We start from the raw sequence: 24,304 nt of genomic DNA, 5'->3' as shown, positions 1-24,304 counted from the left end.
CACACACTCTCACACAGTACCACACGTAGGTACATGTGCAATATGTAACAGAGTAGAGAGATAGGCTCAAAATGATAAAGAACTACTGTTGCTCTCTTATCAGGAAGTTTTTCTTTCGTTACAGGAAATGCTTTACATGTTTTAGGTGAGGTTGCTGTCAACCTTGCAAGTTCACAGTGCAGACTCTCCAGTCACTATTTTGTGACTTTAGCATACGAATAGGGTAGGGAGCATTTTAACAAACAGTCTGATTTAATCTTGGAAATGACTTTGCATTACTTTTATTAATTATTAAAAAGAGAAAATGTTTGTATAGATGACATTTACCAGTTGTTAAATTACTAATTCGCTTGTTATCCTTAATCCTCTAATGTCTAAGTTGGTGATGAGCCCAATAATAAACATAACTCTATCAGAATATGTATGTTAAAGGTAAAGTTTTCACCTACGACAAAGACAGCGAGGACTGGTATTATTATATTTATTTATTTTACAGCAGTCAGCTGTTCTTTGTCTTGCTTCTGTTACGTACACTCGAGAGTACACATTGAACAAAGAATAGACACTCAAAAAAAGGCCTTGAAACAGCCCCACAGGGACACTGTTTGTGGTAAATGTGACACATTGGTTCAGTATAGACTAATGATTTACTACAGACGTATTATCCCGTGAGTAGATCCAGCATGAGCAGCAACATTAAGACGGTTGCATTAGTGTCTAAAAATGATGACTAAAACTTTTAGTAATGAAGACTTGTATTTGTAAAGGAGTATTTTAGAATGGATTGAAATAATCCAAATAATCTTCCACCATTAGTTGCAGTGGGCGAGAAAGATACGAGACAGACATTTCAAGATTTTGCTAATATTTTCATGTTAACCACTTGCATTTGTGACATAAAATAAACCTATTTTGTGAAAAACTAGTGAGGAGTTTTCTTTACATTAAAACATATTTGCTGTTAAAAATGATTATGACTGATATACTAAGAACTAGCAGTAGGTTTACCAATGGTCCCACACACACACACACACACACACACACACACACACACACACACCACTTACTTGAAGGTATCCATTAGAAAAGGGCTTTTAAAATCTCACAATCGTAAGCACTTAAAACCATAGTGACTCTGTAGTTTGGATAAAGCACTTTAATAGCAGATGAATATTAGAAAGAAGACATGGCAATGCATGACAACAGTTAGTGTGTTACTTACATGAGCAACATTTGACACTCAGATTAAACTCAAAATTTGATATGTTTCTCTTCAAAAGCACTCTTCCCTGACACAACACTCAAGATTTCAAAAATAAAATCCCTTCCCCGGTATTGCAATTAAATAAATACCTAACACAAGCTAATGTAAGGAGCTGAGCTGGGCACTTCATTTGACCAGAAAAGAATCAATCACTCAAAACACATTTATGATAATGTTGTCATTCATTTCTTATATGAGGTCAGTTGACAAACCCCATTTCCCATCCTCATGCATGCCTTAAGAGTTATACACCATGGCAGACAGATAAATCTGATATATATCCAGTATATGTTTACATACATGTTACAGTATGTTAGTTGGCAAGTTGATCGATTTACGGTCCAGAAAGTCGAGCAAAGCTTGAATGTGTAGCTTTATTACTGTACGCAACAATACTTTCAAACAACAAACATACAAAGAGTTAACTCTCTAGCTGAGAAGATATAATACAGTTAGAGTATTGACTTTAAAATCAAACAAAACCTCTCTTGTTCAGCTTAAGTCTGCTGCAGTTATGTGAAGCTTAGTCTGCAAGGATTTATTTTGTTCAAAAAAAAAATGAAAAAAGATGATTCTCTCAGCTGCATCCTCCTGACTGGTTTAATGATCCTTTTCAGAAGTCAAAAATAGCTTATAAAAATAATTGTATTTGTTTTGTTTTTTTTCATGTGAGTGCACATCACCCTAGCAATGCAGCATGTTTGACATGTTTGTACACCCTGAAACCTTCTGTATTCTACCCCTCCTTTTCTTCCTCTCGCTGACTGTGATTCAGAGTTGTGGCTGCTATCCAGCCCCTGGCTACTCTATCTAGCCTGATTTATGAGAGGCTTGCGTGAGATATGGAGCCACATTCAAATGTACCAGAGCACGCATATCAAAACTATGTAGCCAACTTCTCTGATTGAATAGAACAAGAAGGAAAACCAAAAACAAAAGATGATGAGGTGGTTTTTGACAGTTTTGAAGTAAAAGATCACATATTTTTTGTTTTTTTATCCCTGTCTTTGACCTTGACATGCTTGAACAGTGAATGTCTACAGTCTCTTCACTGTCCTAATGTAATGGCAAGGGTGTAAAAATGAACTGTCTTGAATATGTAACAGTAACCTATTGCAAGGAGCAGACATAGCAAGAGAGAAAAGGCAGCGCAGCAAACAGGTGATATGTAGAAAGAGACAAGATGGCAAAACCTCACAAAGAGAAAACAAACTCTGTACAGAAACAGAAACAAGTCAATACTGAGATTAAAAGAAGGTGCACATAAAACATTCCAAACCACAGAAACCTGGAGGAAGGCCTGCATGAGAACTGGAAAAAGCTGTTGTTTTTTTATGGAGTATGAAAGCACTGGCATATGGGAGGGTCAGGGGTCGATGCAAAAACCACATAGGAGGCAAGGAGCATCAGCACAGGCCATGCAAACACAGCTCCTCAATCTCCATAAGGTTGTCAGTCAAACATTTGGACCACACTGCATACAAAAAGCTATAGATGCCCGCCGCAGCTTTGTGAAACTGTGCCCTCGCAGGGTTCCTCTGTGGCTTCACAGGCATGGCGTTTTAGAGGTGGAAAGTAGGAAGAAGGAGTATCACGGTGGTGCATATATAGATATTTCCGATGGGGCTTTTTTTGTATTTTGTTTTCTTCCCGATACTTTTTGAGATTTTGTTTAGCATTGTTTTTCTGTCTAAAAAAGGCGTGCCTTCTTCTTCATGTCGTTCTTCTTCCAGAGAGCCAGGCGGTCAAACTGCTCCAGGGTCATGCCGAACACTTGCTGAAAGTCCTCTGGAGATAGATGTCTCTGGATTAGGAAATTGTGGCAGAAAAAACATTGTTATTTAGAGTGGACAACAGTAATACCAGCAGCTTCTTGTGACCCTTATAACCAAAGGAAACACTGGTGGTGGTTAGCGTTTTAATGATAAAGAAGCAGAGTGGGTGAAGAGATGTTCAGACATATTGACCACAACTGTACTTTTATTTATTTATTTTTTACCGTAAAGATCATACATCTTTAAACTCAGCAAAATAGTTGTCATCAACAGTTTTCTTCCATTTGCACACTTTCTCTAAAATTATAAACTTTTTCTTTCAGAACGATACTGAAAAACTAGTTCATGCATATATTACTTCTATCCTAGTGTATTCTATTCATTTATATCAAGATGTCCTAAAACTCCTTGAAAAGCCTTCAGTTGATCCTGCAGTAAGAGTACTGACAGGAACTAGAAAAAAAGCAGATTCTAACCATTTTGACTTCTCCTTATTGGCTCCCTGTTAAATCCAGAATTGTATTTAACCTCCTAGGACCTGGCGTCCACATATGTGGACATCACATTTTGGGTTATTTAGACCAAAAGACTTAACCTTTCTCTACAGGGGCCTAATATCCACTTACGAGGACACTATACTGCTACTGTTCTATCGAAATTTTGAATGAATATCCTCATATGTGGCTCTGATTTTTCGTAGAAACAAAATTTAGGTAAAAAAAAAAATCTGGTAATTCTTTGTTTTTACATTCATCAGGTCCCAATCAGCCCAAATATCAAAGAGAAATTAATAATGCATGCCATGGAAGAGTTCGGGTCTTAGAAGGTTAAAATCCTTCTCATCACATAAAAAGTCTTGAATAATGAGAAAAATCATCTTATCTTAAAGACCTTATAGTATCAATCATTCATTCTCAGACTGCAGAATTGTGGTTCATAGGATATCTAAAAGTAGAATGGGACGCAGAGTCTTCTGCTTTCAGGTCTCTCTTCAGTGAAACTAGCTTCCAGTTGGGATCCAGTAAACAGACACCCTCTCTACTTTTAAAATTAGGCTTAAAACTTTCCTTTTTGCTAAAGCATATAGTTAGGGCTGGATCAGGTGACCCTGAATCCTTCCTTAGTTATGCTGTAATAGGTGTAGGCTGTTGGGTGACTCCCATGATGACCTTAGAGTAACCTGTGTTGCTTGAACACATGTATCACTCAGAATTAAGGGTGCCTTCACAGCAGTGCAAGCTATGCAATGTGTTGCCATTGAGCTGCTCAAACTGATTAATCAATAGAACAATAAATTCATTTCTAACTGAAGCAGTATTATCTCTGGATCTTGGCCAGCATAATTTTTATTAATCTGTATCAGCTTCATGTCTAAGCCTGGACACATATATTAGATGGACATCCTGACATGTTTGTGTTGTGCACACACAGTAAACAGGCATAATATTGCCTTCTGTCTTGATGTTTAATACAGTAATTTTAATTTTATCCCTTATAAGTATTTCCAACCAAAACTCCTATCCTAAAACCTCATGTTGTTCTCTCTAAAAAACACACACAAACAAAGCGTAACAAAAACTTGCATGGCATTGATTTAAACGCAGAAACAGAGCGTAGGTAGCTTTATTATAAAATGTTTCCTGCACTGTGCACTGCAGGTGTGTGTTTTTTGTGATCAAATGGTAAATGGCCTGTATTTGTATAGCGCTTTTCTAGTCCCTAAGGACCCCAAAGCGCTTTACACAACCAGTCATCCACCCACTGGCAAGCTACATTGTAGCCATAGCCACCCTGGGGCGCACTGACAGAGGCGAGGCTGCCGGACACTGGCGCCACCGAGCCCTCTAACCACCACCACCACCCAAGCACACAACGACCGAGACTGTCCGAGCTGGGCTCGAATCGGCAATCTTCCGATTACAAGGCGAACTCCCAACTCTTGAGCCACGATCACCCACTATGAAGAGCTAGGTAAAGCTATTTCTGTGAAACAGCCAATCACCTGGTTTATATCAGCAAACAGAAGGTTTGGTTTTCACCCCGAGGTAAAAATGTTCAGGTGCCTTAAATTTTTCATCCGCCAAATTGACAGGATAATGACACTGGTGATATGAAAAAGGAGGATACTCTTCCCCATTTCATATCACCACCACCACCAATAACAACAACAACATACTGTGATAATATTATTGTGTGTAACTGTAAAACCAATGACTCATGCCATTCAGTATGTTACACAACATGTTTTCTGTTAGCTGTCAGTAGCAAAACACCTGGTGTGACATCACTGAATGGCATTCTGCTAAAGAGGTTGAATCCAAAGACTTTCAGCTTTAATTCAACAACTTTAACACAAGTTTTGCTTCAACTGTTTCAAAATTACAGACATTTTATACACATTCCCCCATTTCCAGAGGCTCAAAAGTAGCTGGACAACTGCAAGTAGTTTAATGGCCAAGTGAGGCCTATTTCCTTGTAATTGTATAACAAGATCGTATAATCTGGAGATTATGATGAGAATTGTATTTTGTAGCTTTTTGCTGAAATGTCAGTATGAGGTCCAAAGAAATGATTATGACGAAAGAGATGGAAGTCATCTTTTGGTGGAAAAACCAAATTCCACCTCTCAGAGAGGCTGCAAAAACTTTGGTTTTTAGAAAACATGAAGAAAAGAGAGAAACAGCTCATGATCTGAAACATACCACGTGATCTGTCAAACACAGTGGAGGTTATGGCATAGCCATGTATAGCTGCCAGTGGAACCAGGAAATAGTATTTATTGATGACATGACTGCTGATAGAAGTAGCCAGATTATTCTGAGGTGTATAGGACTACACTCTCTGCCCAAGGATACTCTGGCATTTATACTGGAGCAGCATGAGATCAAACCAGACACCTTCCAATTACTGAGTGACCTACCTCCTGGGCTATAGCCACTCCAACATGGACCTAACTGTGCGGGTTTACACTTTAACGGGCATCCTTACAGAGGGCCACACACTAGCTAAATCAGTGTTTATCCAGATAATACATGAGCAAATATATCTGGAGGCATATTTGGGGTTGGCTTTGGCTTAGGAGGTGAAGTGAGTCGTCTGCTATTTGGAAGGTCAGTGGCTCGATCCCCCAGCTCCTCCAGTCTGCATTCTTCAGTTATGAGTGCTTAGGCATAAAAAAAATTACTTGCATGAATGTGTGGGTGAATTAGCCCAAATGGAAAAGTGCTACTATCAATCTATTTACTATTTCAGAGAACTTGGAACTCTTTTTTCTTGCATTTCTATAATTTTTATATAGCCTGGACTTCAGTTTGTGCTCCTAAATTTACATTTTTCCGTGGCACAAGAACTACATGCAGTGTGTACTTACATCTTTTACTTTTCATTAAGACTACAAGCTAATCATAACAGGCTTATTGATGTGAGTTTGAGCCTTTAATTATGTGCAATATTTTTGTTAAATATATTTAACCTCCTAGGACCTGGCGTCCACATATGTGGACATAACATTTTGGGTTATTTAGACTAAAATACTCAAATTTGCTCTACATGGGCCTGATATCCACTTACGAGGACATTGTACTGCTACTGTTTTATCAACATTTTAAATGAATATCCTCATATGTGGCTCTTATTTTTCTTAAAAACAAAAATAAGGTAAAAAAAAAAAATCTGGTAATTCTTTGTTTTTACATTCATCGGGCCCCAATATGCCCAAACATCAAAGAGAAATTAATAATGCATGTCGTGGAAGAGTTCGTGTCTTAGGAGGTTAAAGAAAGAACATTAATATTCTTTACAATGATTCTCTGTATTTTCAGAAATAAATACATGTAAAATACTTTAAATATTTGGTTACAATAATAGTGAAAAAAGGTACTTAATATAGCAACCCAAGCTTCAAGAGAGACTAGCCGAAAAGACACATTTTACTGCCTTTGGAGTTTATTTACAAGCAGTGTATGGTTTAAATAGTTTTCTTTGTTTTTTTTCTATCACTTTTATATGTTTCCATCATATAAAAATTGACTTTTTAGCTGCTGATTAGTATGGCTAAACCTAAAACAGTTTGGGGTCAAGGATCAAGATCAGTGGTGGGTAAAACGCAGGTCAAACAGTTTCTCTTCTGCACACACTTTTGACAATAGGACTCCAGTCTGGTATTTCCAACCACAGAGGGAATCTCTTGAGTATCCTCAGTAACCTCAATATGGTCAGACTCCACTTGGGACAATATTTCTGTTAACTGAAAGCCCCACAGTGAACTCTCATAGTGGGGTTACTGAAGACTGAAATGTTTCAGAGGATGTTTTTTAGACAAAACCTCTCTTCCGAGGACTGCAAAACCATGAGCTCTGCACCACAACACAAACCACAATTGGATTTTTTTTTTAAATGGGTTCTTTTAGAGACAAAAACAGTTCATTTCTTTCAGCTGCTCAAACTTAATGAAAGTTTTGAATCTTTAAATGGGTTGTGTAATAATAACAGCAGCAGGAAATTGGTTATTCTGGGACATTAAGTCCAATTTCACTTTATTTCTTTATTATAGTTATAGGACATATATGTGTGTTAAACTTGCTGTGACCTGGCACCAAATTAAATTAAACTACTGCAAATTATACTTATATTTCTCATAAAATCCCCAGATGTACTCTACTATGCAGATTATTTCTTTAACTTGAAGAATTTTCTTGCAGAGGCCAAATAAATAAAGACTTCCATTACATTTATATATAAATGCTGAAGATGTCTTTTTAAAAATCTAAACATTAATAAACCGATGTTGCAGATCTGTCTCCTCTGGTTTCTGATTTTTCACCAGATTTTAAAACCTATCAGCAGCCACAAAATCAAGGTCGGTTGTATACTGTCTAAGACTGTGCATGTCATTCGTCTTTTTCTCAGCCATACTGGCTCTGGCTTTGGCAGAGTGCTGTAATGTTAATGACAGGCATGGCATGTTTGTTTCAAAGATTCATTTGTTTAATTCATCGGTCTTTATGTGTCTCTGTAGTAGTGTTCTGCTTCTTAGTTACCAAAAATAAAAAAATGTAGGTTTATGTTGTGAAAAAAAATCAAGAAAGAGAGGCATATCCATACATTCCACTATTTCACAGTTTTCTGTCTGCAGACATAGACTGTAAATAAAAACAAGACCTTAACCTGTTTCTAAAAGTCATCACTGGTGATGTGCCCAGCCCTAACCGTATGTTTTAGAGAAAAGCAAAAAATTACTATTTTAGAAAAAGTATAACTAGTTTTTCTTCTGTGTCAATTACAACGATTACTTACTTTGTCTTGGAGAACAGTTTTACTCTCTGATACACTCTATATCATCACTGATAAAGACCTCTAACCTTCATCCCTATCATTCTAATGGACACAAATCAAAATCTACACATATTTTTTTTTCAAAAGAGTAGTTTTTGGTTGTCTAAAAGAGGGTTAGTGTGAGTGTTTGGAGCTAGGATTTAGGTAATTATTGATCATGACTTGGACTTCAGAGAAGTAAATAAATACAATTATGTATCCTGATAGCAAATACACACACTTCATTTACCGTAAGTTACATTTCACTTCACTTCACTTCTAAGCGCCTTTTGTATTTTAGCATACAATACTGTATACTAAGAGAAATCCCAAAATAGTTTATTTATTGTTTATTCACCACTTAAGTGATTGAAGATGGCACTTCTATAAGCTTTTGCTGATACTTTTATCCCACTTGGCTGAGCTGCCTAGCTCCTACCCAAACCACAAATTCTTGACTTGACAAAATTCTGTAAGCCAAAATTTCATATTTTCTCAGGTTTGTTAACAACCTACGGATGGAAAGAGGGAAACAACAGAGGGGAAAGTAAGATTAGAGCTCACCTCCAGTCTGGTGCGGTCTACATCTCTGGGAAGCTTCACTTTCACTCTATGCGTCACTGCCAGCATTTCATAAGGGTAGACCTGGCAACACAAAGTAAGCATTGTGAGAGATTTATTGGGGAATACAATTATAATCCAATGTCCTAACAGTGCTGCCAAGAATATGAAAGTATATTTGCAAAGTAGGAGCAAACTCTTACCTTGTACTCTGAGGAGGGAAAAGACAGAGACAGAAGAAATTACTCTGGTGGAACAGTTATCTTTTATTTGAATTCAGAGCTATTATAAAAACTAGCATAAGTGAGCTTAAAAATAAATTACACTTGCGAACCCAAATCTCTTCAAAAATATTGGGTTTCAAAGGCGTCAAAAAGCATTAGAAATGGTCGCTCTGCTCACACACACAGACTGTTATGAGGTTGGAATACTTTCAACTCAATCTTTGCCTCAGATACAGCCAAGACCGTACACACACGCACTGGTAAACACACAGCACTAATTTTTCGAGCTGGAAAAATGACATCATCCTTCCTCGCTCTTACTTCTTGTAACTGATCTGGAGCCAAAGCAACAGGGCTCTGCATGCTTGATCGCAACATATATGTAATGTTATTAGGCATTGTAAAAACAACCTTGATCTGACTCACAGAAAGATGATATGGTCCATTTAGTGTACATTTTATAGCTTAAGACTTGGCTAATATTTTTTAGAAGGAAACATTCAGTTTTGGGGATGGAGCCTGTGAGATTTTGCAACAGTGAATTAGCAACGTGAAAACTGCATTTAAAACAATCAGATAACGCGCATTTAGTGGGGTTAGGTTAATTGGTTAACTTGTGAATAGTGATTGTCTGGCTCTCTGTATTAGCCCTGCAACAGACCCTGTTCAGGGTGTGACCTGCCTCTTGCCCTATGGAGGATGGGATAGGCTCCCAACAACCCCCACGTCCACTGTATCCACCTACATGCTGTTCTCATGCAAGAGAACAACTACAATACCGAAATTCTATTTTAGGTGAATCATCTAGTAATCAGATGACACTTCCTTAACACCTTTATTTAAAAAGTTTTTAAATTCCCAAAGCCAGGCTGTATTCAAAAGCAGATTTACAAGTTAATGAATGCACTCTTTACAGGAAAGAAGATTTTGAATTTATTTCTAAATTAGTCCTCAAAGTTAAAATAGCAAGTTTCAGCTTCACTCAGCTGTTATTAACTGTCAAAAACAGTGAAAATAAATTTTCATAAATTTGCCAGGATGACTCGCTGGTTGTTTTTCTCAAGCAAAACTCAGATAATTTATGTGGTTCCCCAAACTTAGAGGATAGAAAGCATATTAAACGTGTTAATGAACAGACTTTCTGAGAATACCAACAGAGACCAAGAGACACCTTGGTATTTTCCATGCTGATGCTAAGCTAGCCCTAGACTGTAAAGAGGATGTTGAGCTGTAGCCTTGTCAGAATGAGTAAGGTGAGAAAGGTGAGAGAACTGTCATACTACTAACCCCTTCCAGTATGGTAGTCTTGGTTGGTATATGATTGTGCATGGTTAAAAAAGACACCTATAGACTGCACTGGGTGTAATGTGCTATGCTGTATATGAGTGTTTTGCTGATAAAACTTAAATGAGAACTGAAGATACATATCCGCTCTCACCTCTCATGCCTCCCCAGCTCTGGGAGTCTGGGTCCACTTCATCCTCCATCATCTCAGCAGCCTGCGGGAACACACACATTAAACAAACACAGAGTTAGACCGTAATTCAGATATTCTGTGTCATTCCGCCAAGAACACTGCTGCTCTTTATCAAAGCAAGGGTTCATCTGAAAGCCTTTTAGTAAAAGCTGTTGCCCTTGATTTGCTCACATTCTTTCAGAGTTAGCAACGGGAAGTGGATGTGACACTTCTGATAGGGAGTTTGGATTACTTTGCTCAGAGAGACTGAAAGCCAACTGATGAGACAAGGAGGGACCGATATTGTAAAGTCTTTGCTGTTTGTCCAGTAATCCATTTTCTAGTGTTAAAACTAGTGAAAAACAAATACTATTCTTTAAAATAAGAAAAATAATTTTTGAAAATAAATTGGTATTCGGTGATACTTCCCAAGCCTTTAGAATTCATGGAGCTGAACTGGCAGGGATATTGATATACGATATACACATAACTGGTAACTGGTGTGAAATGTGAGTGTGAATGGTTGTCTATCTCACTGTAGTAGCCCTGCAACACACAAGCTAAGGGCAGACCACACCATCTAACATCTGACACAAGTAACTAGTTAATTAGCTATCTTGCCTGCCAGGAAGCTAATGGTTCCATGTTAAATTTGTCTCCATGCAACAACATGAAATGCAATATATGCCCTACCATCATGCTTGCAAAGTGGAAAAATATGGTATGGTAGCTAGAAAACTAATATACAGTGTACGGAGAATTTCTTGGTGTCTGTAACTAAACCAAGAGTCAACCTAAACATCTGAGAAATCAAGCCAAGACAGTATTTCTTGAAGTATCTGGCAGTTGCTAAAATGACCAATTGAGACTAGCTCCAAAGCACAAAGTCTTAAAACTATCATTTAGGAATTATGGTCCAAGGAAAGAGACAAGCAACCCAAGCATTTACTCAGCCTCTAAAGGTTCCCACCCTGATCTCATTGGGATGTGCCGTAAGACGCCTAATCTATCACTATTAGCTCCCTTGGTACCAGACATCAAAGGTCAACCTCTCCAAGTCTCAAGTTCATTCCTCAACAAGTCAGATCTATTTAGCTACATAAGTAGTGTCCACATAATATTTGGCATGTAGCTTAGTTAAAGCTACATGCCAAATAAAGCTACATCAGTCTTTTGTCTCATAAAAAACTCTACAGAGGAATATAAAAGCTATATTCCCATAATGCAACGTGCGGATGCCAAGATGCTTCTATCTTGCCAGGATATTGAAACTCCTTGGATACTTTGCATTAGCTTACTATGGTCTGTCAAAGACGATTAGAGTATGACAGGTAACTATTAAATATTCAGTATTGGAATTCCTATCCTCTCTCCTGAATGCTTTGATATCATGAAATCTTTCCTACTTATGTGTCACCTCTTCTATGTGCATTATGTTCCCAAGAGAGGTTTGTGTACACTGAGCATTGTATCCCAGCTGTTCTCTACCAACAAGAGAATATCATCATCAGAACAAACTTCATTGCCATTCTGTGATCCTGGGGTCACTAGTCTGTGTTAATGGTGTTATTACTACCATTGGCTGTTTATGCAACTGCAGGTAGTTCAGGTTTACCATCCCCAAGAGCCTCAACTACCTTTATTTCTGAGCTATTCTTTGTCCCTTGTGTCCCGTACACTCCTTGGGGATTGTCCATACTGACTCTCACAGCTCCCCCTTTTCTACAGAATTTTTGTTACTGTTAGACTGCTTCAACATCACTCAGCATGTTAAAGACACCACGCTCGGACCAGAGGTAACTTCGTCAGACTTGCACTGTGTTAACCCTGCCAGCTGCAATCATCATGCATTTTTTTCTCTGTTCTTATAACTCTGTGCAGGCAGTGTGTCAAGCATACCATCTCATCCAAGTCTCTTTATACATCTGGTCTCACTGTGCACCACTAAACTCTCCAATCAGCCGATGATAGTAAGTCTCATTCACTTGATTGTACTTGTAGCACACTAGATCCACCGTGTTAACAATAATTTCAGCATGTTCAATATAGTTTGCCATGACTCTATTGTGGCTCTTGAGCTTTCATTTCCTCTTCTGTTCTGTTTTGTCTGCCTGTCCTCTATCCATCAACAAACACCGAGGGAGAGCAGCTATATTGCATCAGTGGCTCATAGACTACCCCCAAAGTCCTAAATAAACCAGAGCACTGCCTGTGTGGACTGAATGGTACTGACTGGCCCTGTGAAATTTGATACCAAAGCTGTGGGAAAAGGGAGGTTGATTTTTAAGGTAGAGCAAAACATTTAAATGGTTTATATGCTACTCTGAGGTTTCCTGAGTTGATTAGTAGTGAGTGGGAGGCTATACAAGGCTGGAAAGTGTTGGTTTGATAGAGCCATGGTGTTATCACATAGAAATGGAGACCCTGAATGGGAAACAGCACCAGCTAGTGGTCTAAATGGCAAAAGCTGCCAGATCCAGACATCTATTTGTTCTATATTTGCTCAATTAAACTATAGTAGAAACAGGATGGCAACTTCATTGCAAGTAGGAGCCATTGTTGGTACTGATTTGAATGTATTTTTTCAAATCTGATCACTGATCACAAGTAGTTGTGGTGACTGCAATGTGAAGTGTTTGCCAGGTTGCCTGGTAGAAGGCAAGTTGTCTCTAAACAACTATGCTCTGACTTGAGCCGACTGCAGTCAGTATCAGAACCATTGACAAGGTTTTGAAAATTACTGCTTTAATTTAAAAACACAAACAGAATTCCAACACGTTATAGTTAATCTGAGTCATTCTGTGTCAGTAAGCGCAGCTTGTCTGTTTTACCTCTCTTTGCCAGAGGGGACTTGAGTCAGCTGGTATTCCTACATACAAGCAAAGTCTGTCATTTCACAGTTACTGTCACTATTTGTGAAGGAAATTCTGTTTCAGATCTGTGAAAATTTTACTGATCACTGAACGTAAGTAGTTAATGTGAATTTGTGTGCATGAAATTTGCAACAGACAGTAAAATATTTGTGATTTTTGCTGATTTATCCCAGTCACCATGTTGAGGCACCAAAATAGCTTTGAAGACAGCAATGACTGCGAGTGGTCACAAACCTGGTCTCCATTTTCGAAGCAACCACTTGAAAGGCAACAAAACTGCAAGTGTATTGCACATTGTCACAGTAATTCTGGTCATGCTCCAGTCTCCAATCACTGTTTTCCCTAGTGCGACTGTAGTGTTAATGAAGCACCAAACTATGGTGAGGACATCTCATCTGTAAATGTGAATTGGTTTGGTGCTAGGCATTAACCGTTAACTGTTCAGTGTTCGGAGTTTCCAGCGCTAAGTCTCAGCAACACAGGTCCTGTTAAAAAATTAAACCTGACTTTCTTAGACACTTTTAAAATAAGATCTTTGGCTGATCTACCAAAGATCTGAGATTGTGCATCTTGATGGCCATTCTATATCAGAATCTGTCTGCTCACCTTGTAGATGCCGTTTCTTCCATAGCCAGGTAAAGATGCAGACTTATTGTAAGGGAAATCTAAAAAAAGCAAAGACAATTATTTTCATTTATGTCAGCTCTAGTTCAGCATCTAGCTTGTTAATAGATACTCACTAGGTTGGGAAGTGTCAGTGGGCAGACTGCAGGTTGATTTGCGGGGGTCGATGTCGATCTGACCATCAATCTCACTCTTCAAAATCATCCAACTGGTCCTCTACAAGGAGAAAGTAAGAGACAGAAAGAAAAGGACAGAAAGATGGAAAGAGGTGATGGATGATGGCAAAGTATGAGTTAGTAAATTAGTGAATGGATGTACAGCATTTGTAAAGTTTAAGAAAATGACTTGAAGAGAGACAGATATGAAAAGACTGTACACACAGACCCACCTTGCTATCCTCACCATCCTGCCAAGATGTTCTAGAAGCTGTAAAACAGTCAGATGTTACATGACGTGACAGTTAATGTGCTGGATTATCTCTCTCTCGGCTCCCCTGTGCTGCACTATTAACACCATTATTAATCCCTGGACCCCTTTGCATGACATCATCGGCCACAGAGAGCATCCACAGGGAGCTCCACAAGCACAATGTTACAAAAATGGAGAAAATTCATACTTTAACTAAAGGATTACACTGTACACTGTGGGACATTGGCTTGTTGGCCATCTACAAGTCTAGTCACCATAAAACTCTGTATGTATATCCCTTGTCTCATGAGGATAGATAGAAATGGCTAGATCTGACCCCCAAAAGCATTTCTTTTACATTTATAACCAGTTTGCTAAATGACAGATGACCATGAACTCTCCTGTGAATCATTACTGTGCCAGAAGAGAATCGTAATGTTGCTTTGACAATCTATCTTACTCAAGAACCAAACTTCAGCTTTCAAATTTATGTGTCAATGGCCAAGGGCAACAATTTCCTCTAAAGAATCAACTCTTTGTATTTGGTGAATTTAATTTTCCAGTCCTCTAGTTAATACTGAAATAAATAAACCGTCATCTGGAAGCAAAACACAAAGTGCAACATTATTTTATTACTTTTACTTATAAGTAATAGTATTGTTATATACTCATCCTTAATCTCTCTGTTAACGATTTCACAATTCTGAAAAAAGCAACGCCGAATAGCAAAACTTTCAACATGACCTCTGTCAGAAAGGGCTTGGGACCAATTGGCAACCTCCTGGCAATCACAGATTGCTTGGGAAAAATATCTATTGGAGAATAGTTAGTGGAGGCTGCTGTTAGAGATAAGAAGTCAACTACTGTCAGCTACTCTCCGACTCAAAAACAGGTGCAACACAAACCAGAATCAAAAGAACTTCGCAGTAAAAGTTAAAACTGTGACGCACAACTTTTACTCTAAAGGCAAACATTCTCTTTTTCTTATTTGCGTCACACTTATTATCTCTGCGCTAGCAAGTGTTTTCATAAAATTTCATCTTGGTTGGCAGGGCCATAAAAGATGGTATCTAAGCCAGTGTGACTGAGGTCATAGTGAGGAACAGGCTAGTAGCTGTTTTATTAGAATGCATTGCAACACAAGACAATTTCAGGAGTATAGGCACTTGATAGCCCAATGCAGTGTTAATTAATGTACATCTTCAGGTTGTGGGGCCAAGAGAAACTAAATCTTAAAATGTGTTGGTCACAGCCTTGTTGTAAACTTATCATATTAGCATGTGGAACTATTTGTGATGTTTCTGACATACTGACATTATGATGTTAAGTGAATTCATACGCAAGAGTGTGTAAAACATTAAAACTTTAGAGATGACCCCTAAAAAACCTGGATCCAATTCCCACAAAGTAGGTGTAGCCCACTGAAAATGAACTTAAGCTAAAACACATCACAAGTTTAAAGGCAGTTAGGAGATCAGTAAAGTTGTTTTTCTTTTTTTGGCAAACAGTACACTTTGTCAGTGATCTAATGTCTGCTTGAATGCTTCCAATCTAGCTGTCACAAGCCAGTTTAGTTGATTTACATGTCACTGTTACTTGTTGATAGTGATGATATCCTTGTGTGGTAGTGGTGACATTAGCTCCTTGGAGTCCCGTGTTCATGCATTTTGGGTGACCCTGTGAAGTTAGACTAGATTTCTTAAAGTATGCAACATAGTCTAGGGTTACTAGAAGTGTAGACCAAAAAATATAATTTAGGTACACAACACAATGATTAGGGTAGAGACACACAGAGACACTTCACCATACTAACCGAACATACTAACACAACATGATTCATGTGCCTGACCATTCACAGTGTACACACAGTTACAGCATCACCAATGAAACCAACCAATGAGCTGGTGGAATGAGTGCACACATGCAGGAACAGGATGAGCAAAAAACACCCATGGGCCCAAATCCCAAACAGCTCCACTCCCACATAGTTTGGATTAGGAAGATGAATAATCAATGTTTCACTGTGTGAGATATTGAAATTAGGGGTATTTCTAAAATTGGTAAAAAATAAATTATAACATTGTGTAACAATTTTCTTAATGCAATGTGCATAAAGTTAAAAGATTAAAACTAATAAAATAATTTTTAAAAATACATTTTTTATTTGACTCCATTATATATGATGGATTATGTAGAAAAAGTAGAATTGGGCTGAAAGGTCTTTTTCTTTATTACCTATTCAGAGTGTTTATTTTTTTAATTTTTTTAAAAAGTAACTAAGTAAGTAAATAAGTAGTAAAGTAACTAATCACTTTTTTCAAGTAACTTGACCAACACTGTATTTAACATACTCTATCCTTTAGGTGCCAGACCTATCATTAAATGGGATAGTTCCCAAAAGCCTGCGGTAAATGATTTCGGTAACAGTGAACACAAGTCATAGAAGTTTTTAAGCAATTTTAGGCAAACATGTTAACATATTCTGAAACACTGGCTAACATAGAGAGGTACATTAAATACTTGTTTCTCCTTAAAGGAACAAAAAGTAACAAAATAATGGAGAAAGGCATTCAAACTATATAGAAACTAAACAGTAAATATCCAGAATAATAAATTTTCCTAAATCATACATTTGATTTTCTGTTTGACATTTCAGCAGGAATTTTATCTGTTGTGTTGCAATGAAATGCAAACTGCACTGTTCATGACACACTGCTTGGATTACAGGAATTCTCTGGGATCCACTGCAATATTCTGCATCTGTAAGCCTTTAAACTAAGAGACGTGTCATCCACACCTTTACACTGCAGAATATCCAATTGGGTTTTAGTAAAAGCAAGGCCATCTGCTCTCAGAGAAGGGTCATACTGTAGGTAGCATCATGTAACTCACACCTAAAATGTTTGATCAGAAACTTTGAGGGTTTTTTAAAATGATTATTATATTTTGTTGTTAAATTGCCATAGCATTGCCCACCATCCAATTGTTCAACAATCATGGATTCTGGGTGAAGTACACCAGTTCTATGCATGTAGATCCATAGAGCCTTCTAGACAAGCGCAGTTCTTAGAACATAAAGGAGGAGAACTGGAATGAATGACGTGACTGACAGGCAGCATGCAACACATCGTGCAGAGACCAGACCAGATAAAGAAGTGTTAAGGACGAAGTGGACTGTACCATGCTGTTTGTAGATGGGGGGTTTTCTATAGATATTATCTTTGACCATAGTCTCTGAAGATGGGAACAGAGCAGAAGAAAGAAAATGGAAGAAGCCAACATGGGCAGGGTAGAGAAAGAAAGAGAAAATGGGGAAAAAGAAGCATGAGTTAGCAGTTATTGCGGGATGAGATATATTTAAGAAGCAAACGGGGGAACAGGAAAGCTGATTCAACACAAGTCATTTGTCATTTTCATTTTGGCACCTCAGATAAATCAGCAATTTTAAATTCATGCAACATATTCAAAACACATAAATTTATTGGTCACTGTTTAAGGGGAATGGCGGGTCATTTGATGCAGAACAATTGAATGATACTGAAAGATTAAAATCAGCAGCCACACATAATCCTCTGGCATCAAAAAGTCCACTTGTATTAGCAGATTTGAGAAAATTTCAAATAAAATCATTAAAAAATGGCATCTAAATTAATAACATAAACATTAAACATAAGCCCAAAGTTGAAGGTTTGTTCAAGAATTGTTGCAAACACTGCAGTGCTAGATAAAGGACCTCTGCAGAATGATGAGGACTGTGTGTTATCCCCTAAAGCTGATCTAATCCATCTTAGTGTCAGTGAACCTGTCTAGGCCTCTGATGGAGATGCTTAGTAACGACTGTCACACATTAAGACACGGCAGAAACAGGACTCACAATAAAACAACAGATGCTGGTCATTTTTCTGGATTGTTTCAGTGCCTGTCAGCATTTGAAACAATATCCATATAAAAGCAATAAGAGCAATGACTGTGAAAGCCATGAAGTGGATAACTTGCTTCCAGCATGAGGGGTTTTTCCCCTTTCTCCATGACTGACAGTATAATTGACAATGGGAATTATTTTTCCATTTCCCTCTTTGAGAAACAGCGAAGACAACACAGTTAAAATGTGACTGCTTTTCCAAATGTTGGGATCTTGTGTCACTGCTGTTTGATTATTTCTGTGCAGTTATTCTGAAATTAGTAAACAGTAAGAACACTGTGAATTAAAGTCCAAGAGCCTAACAGAACATAAAGAAGTAATGTGCAAAAATAGTCTGCATGAAAAAACCATAATAATCCTGTGAAATTTATAATTAGTGTCTCTTTTATGAGTAAGAAGAATCTTGCCAATGTTACCAATTGCCTGGTCCTCAAAGCCTTCCGTCCAGGTAAAGACAAACTTTCCTCTGCTGTTATGGATTTCTTTGAACTCATGTATGAAATAACTGGAAATGAAACTTATCCTACAAATGCAGCAGAACATGTAGCTTTACATGGCATAGTTATTTACTGGTGGCATTCATCAAGCTGATTCGGGCCATTTAGAAGAACCCACTGGCTTAATACAGGGAGTGCAGAATTATTAGGCAAGTTGTATTTTTGAGGAATAATTTTATTATTGAACAACAACCATGTTCTCAATGAACCCAAAAAACTCATTAATATCAAAGCTGAATGTTTTTGGAAGTAGTTTTTAGTTTGTTTTTAGTTTTAGCTATTTTAGGGGGATATCTGTGTGTGTAGGTGACTATTACTGTGCATAATTATTAGGCAACTTAACAAAAAACAAATATATACCCATGTCAATTATTTATTTTTACCAGTGAAACCACTATAACATCTCCACATTCACAAATATACATTTCTGACATTCAAAAACAAAACAAAAACAAATCAGCGACCAATATAGCCACCTTTCTTTGCAAGGACACTCAAAAGCCTGCCATCCATGGATTCTGTCAGTGTTTTGATCTGTTCACCATCAACATTGCGTGCAGCAGCAACCACAGCCTCCCAGACACTGTTCAGAGAGGTGTACTGTTTTCCCTCCTTGTAAATCTCACATTTGATGATGGACCACAGGTTCTCAATGGGGTTCAGATCAGGTGAACAAGGAGGCCATGTCATTAGTTTTTCTTCTTTTATACCCTTTCTTGCCAGCCACGCTGTGGAGTACTTGGACGCGTGTGATGGAGCATTGTCCTGCATGAAAATCACGTTTTTCTTGAAGGATGCAGACTTCTTCCTGTACCACTGCTTGAAGAAGGTGTCTTCCAGAAACTGGCAGTAGGACTGGGAGTTGAGCTTGACTCCATCCTCAACCCGAAAAGGCCCCACAAGCTCATCTTTGATGATACCAGCCCAAACCAGTACTCCACCTCCACCTTGCTGGCGTCTGAGTCGGACTGGAGCTCTCTGCCCTTTACCAATCCAGCCACGGGCCCATCCATCTGGCCCATCAAGACTCACTCTCATTTCATCAGTCCATAAAACCTTAGAAAAACCAGTCTTGAGATATTTCTTGGCCCAGTCTTGACGTTTCAGCTTGTGTGTCTTGTTCAGTGGTGGTCGTCTTTCAGCCTTTCTTACCTTGGCCATGTCTCTGAGTATTGCACACCTTGTGCTTTTGGGCACTCCAGTGATGTTGCAGCTCTGAAATATGGCCAAACTGGTGGCAAGTGGCATCTTGGCAGCTGCACGCTTGACTTTTCTCAGTTCATGGGCAGTTATTTTGCGCCTTGGTTTTTCCACACGCTTCTTGCGACCCTGTTGACTATTTTGAATGAAACGCTTGATTGTTCGATGATCACGCTTCAGAAGCTTTGCAATTTTGAGACTGCTGCATCCCTCTGCAAGATATCTCACTATTTTTGACTTTTCTGAGCCTGTCAAGTCCTTCTTTTGACCCATTTTGCCAAAGGAAAGGAAGTTGCCTAATAATTATGCACACCTGATATAGGGTGTTGATGTCATTAGACCACACCCCTTCTCATTACAGAGATGCACATCACCTAATATGCTTAATTGGAAGTAGGCTTTCGAGCCTATACAGCTTGGAGTAAGACAACATGCATGAAGAGGATGATGTGGACAAAATACTCATTTGCCTAATAATTCTGCACTCCCTGTAGAGACACTGACACTTGTTCAAATAATAATTGAGCTCTATGTCTTTGATCTTCTTAATAGTGTCAAAAGCTTTTCTGTGCAAATTACTGGAAAGAAATTGCATCAATTAATTTCATTTTATATACATAAATAAATAAATAAATGAATAAGACAAACTAGACACCCAAAGTGTGTGAATTCCACTGGCTGAGATTTTAACTTTGCTGCAGTTAATCTAACCTGCACCTAAGTTCACAACAGATTATTACAGCAAGTTTAGTTTAGTTTAGTTTGATCAGGATTCTATAATGGCTACAGTTAATGATGGCCTATTGTCTAAAGCGGTATGATGTGAAAATTGTAGGCTGAGCTGTGAGCTAAGCAGTCCTGTATGGCCTACCTGGTATGTGGAAATGCCGGGGAGCAGCCACGTATGTAGAAGTAGATGAGGGGGATTTGCCATCGGAATAGGTGGATAAGCTGGGGGTACTCCGACCGCTTTCACTACCTCCAAACGTGGAGGGCATTGAGTATGGAAGGTAAAGGGGAAAGGTTTTGGGAAAGGAAGGGGGGAAAAAAGGAATTGGGGGGGGGGGGGGCAGAAAACAGTATTATGGTAAGGTTACTTATACAGCTCAGACATGCAGCTATTACTATAATACCTTATCCAGTGACTTGATAACCCAGCCATTTACAGTGTCTGTATTCATTATATCCTGAATAATCAAATTTTTGTGGGATGTTATTTGGGTCTTCTACCTGCTAAGTGATGAGATTTATAAATAATTCTTGCTAGCACTTTAATGTAAATAATCTTACACTATGTTGTTCATCAGCCCAAATGAGATATTTTTAGATATTTACTGGGATTCCCAAGCACAGGAAGACATGTCTGTCGCCTAGTGTACTTTCCTTTCAAAGTATCATTAAGAAGCTAAATGCAAAGTAGAGTTTCAGATGCTCATTTATCTTAGGCCACTTACATCTCAGCCTGTAGGATTCAGATTGGCATTTTCTATTACTCTTTTTTCAGTCTTACTGCCAGCTTTACACTACAAGTCAAATTTACCTCGCATAAAGACATTAATACAAAACTTTATTAATTCAAGAGTTTTCTTTAAATTATGTCAACGTATGAGGCCAGTTTAAAAGTACCAATTGTGGGATGTCCACAGAGTTCTTTACATGTCTGCCATGTCAGAGGGCTCGCACGTTAAGATAGAAAAGGCCTCTTGCAACTCTGCACAGGACAGCAGGAACTTGTTTTTAGTTTATTTATTCTGATGCCGTAGAAGTCATTATTGAAAACCAATCAAGCGATTTACTTGGAACATATAAAGCCGTCGGAGTCCGGCCAGTTGTCAACCCTATGCTACTCTGTGGTTTCAGAAAGTCCGCTGAAATGTTTGGAAACAGCTGTTGAAAAGCTTCTACCACACATCTACTACAAATCTTTGTTTGAATTATAAGTGACCTTATTATTGTAGGGTCTTTACCTTATAATATAAATGTAAAAAAGACAATAAAAGTCAGTATCATAGCACACCTGAAGGGTGGATGACCTCTCATCACGTAACATTTTCCATGTGCTAAGTGTAACAATGTGACATGCATTTTGCTGACTGCATGCATTTGGGTGCTGTGTAACCAGGGCACACCCACTGTTACAACACAAGCAGGCTGGGTGATGGAGTCACTGACAACAGTGAAGCCAAAAGTAATAAACACTCTACATCCAGAGCTTTGAGGAAGAACTGAGACTGTGTCTCTGTGTGAGAGTGTTAGCTGACTGAACACACACACTCATCTCCCCTTAGACGCAGAGGAATTATCATCAGGGATCTGGATGCAAGTGGATGAGATCACTGTCACGCAAGTCTAAGTGGATCCCCTTCACACACATAAACACACACATACACACAATAGTACTGTTAGTGCGGGTCTAAATGTAGGGCAGAACATCCATACAAACATCTGGAGCTAAGACACGAGGCTAAGCGAGTTTGGGAGGAGATGCATTACAGTTTATCTGAACAGATTACACAATGGCAAAGTCATTCATTAATCAAAAACCAATAACACAAAACAAGATATAAAAGATGGCTTGGGATCATTAACAAGGAATCTGGGGATTAAAACGAAAACATGCATTTTTCATCCTTACAAGGTTCTTTCCTAAATATCCTTCATCACTGTCACTTCATTTCAAAACACTTTTTGCCCCATAGGGGCCAATCTGCAGAGCAAAACATCTGGATAACTTGAGTGCAGCTGACAGCAAGTCTTAATACTACAATAAAACATCATTAAAACACAAGTCTGTTGCATAAAGACAAACAGCAGTTCTAAGGCAACACTACGCTGCATGCCACTGCAACTGGAAACCAGATCCCAAATTACAGATCAGTCTGCTTGGTCTGTTTCATTTCTGTGTTACTCCTCTCTTTCATCTTCCCCATAAAAGACTTCCCATCTCAGCCTCTTCACCCCACTGTGAAAAAAAAAAAACCCTGGCCCAAGTGATCGGGATTTTCTGTGCAAAATGTGTCTCCACCTCTTAAATCACTCTACAAGTACTCTTCAAATTGCATTAAAAATTAAAACTACTAAGCAAATATTTGAGCTTAATAGTCCTTGTGCAGCCTTTTGAAGGAGTGGGCATTTGTGACCTTGCATGCCCTTCAGCCATCAGTAAACTAGGCTCTCTCTGATAGTGCTAAATGCTGAAACGACTGGAAAAGTCAAACTGATAATGCCATTTTACAAGAGTTTTCTCAAGCTTAAATTTATATAGTTCTAAAAAAATTATTAGCAGCTTATCTAATTATCCATTTATTTACCCATTAATTTACCCATTAAACAAATATGGATGTGCTCATAAAACTACGTTTAAAACAGCAGCCAAATGCAGCCCAAGGCACAAGCAGACAGCACTGCTAACATGAGTTTTAATGTTCATATTATTGGATGGAGCAGGTACAGTAGGGCAAAACTGAAATGGTAAGTTAAGTGGTATATTAATATCAATTAATATATTATTATCTATTGTGGGTGATACATCTTTTTATACACGTGTATGATTGCCTGAAAGTGTCAGGGTGGGAATATCTCTAGACTCCACATTCACTAGTGCACTAGTTTGTGTTTATGGTTTTATTGCTGAATCAACTGATTACTGGTGGTATTAAGCCAAGTGGTTTTTTTAAACCGTGTCATGGAACATTTTATTGGGTCCTGTTGCGGAAAAATTGACAACATCTGCAGATGTAATGATATGAAAAAGAAAGTTTTCACAGGGCTTGATGCAGTCCTGTGAAAAACTGAACACACACATGAGCACATGAGCACTTTATCACTCTTTATTTTATTTTTATTTTAATTTTTTTTACTTTATCTCGCATTATTAAGAAAAATGTTGTTCTGCTTCTCTTCACCACTGCTTCTGCTCATTGATGTTTGTGGGTATTTGTTCATGCACAGCTCTCTTAAGATATCTAACAGTTTGAGGTCTGGACTTTCACTGGGCCACTGCAACACCTTGGTTCTTTTCTTTTTCAACCAATCTGTTGGGATCATTTTCCTGTTGCATGCTGTCCATTATGGCCAGCATCTCCACTTTGATCTCATCTGTCCAAACGATATTGTTCTGGAAGTCTTGTGGTTTGTTCAAATGCAACTTTGCAAACCCAAGCCATGCTGGCCTGTTCTTTTTAGAA

At 38.3% G+C, this 24,304-nt stretch overlaps 1 protein-coding gene across 1 annotated transcript in view; it reads right to left on the bottom strand.

Annotated features, from left to right (window-relative positions):
* Positions 1-1,141: 1,141 nt before the first annotated feature.
* Positions 1,142-24,304, bottom strand: part of ablim2 (actin binding LIM protein family, member 2) — a 67,471-nt gene continuing 44,308 nt past the window's right edge. Inside the window, exons 15-23 of the mRNA XM_084924640.1 lie at positions 20,989-21,096; positions 17,679-17,732; positions 14,479-14,516; positions 14,207-14,306; positions 14,073-14,131; positions 10,576-10,636; positions 9,117-9,124; positions 8,917-8,997; positions 1,142-3,068 (exon numbers count right to left, since the gene is read on the bottom strand). Coding sequence (XP_084780766.1) covers positions 2,955-3,068; positions 8,917-8,997; positions 9,117-9,124; positions 10,576-10,636; positions 14,073-14,131; positions 14,207-14,306; positions 14,479-14,516; positions 17,679-17,732; positions 20,989-21,096 — 623 coding nt within the window. The 3' untranslated portion in view covers positions 1,142-2,954. The remainder of the gene's footprint in view (positions 3,069-8,916; positions 8,998-9,116; positions 9,125-10,575; positions 10,637-14,072; positions 14,132-14,206; positions 14,307-14,478; positions 14,517-17,678; positions 17,733-20,988; positions 21,097-24,304) is intronic.

Source organism: Perissodus microlepis, chromosome 3 (genome assembly GCF_051167445.1).
Source record: "Perissodus microlepis isolate ML-2025 ecotype Zambia chromosome 3, ASM5116744v1, whole genome shotgun sequence".
In the NCBI taxonomy this organism is placed as follows: domain Eukaryota; kingdom Metazoa; phylum Chordata; class Actinopteri; order Cichliformes; family Cichlidae; genus Perissodus; species Perissodus microlepis.
This window is presented reverse-complemented; position numbering and strand designations above follow the sequence as displayed.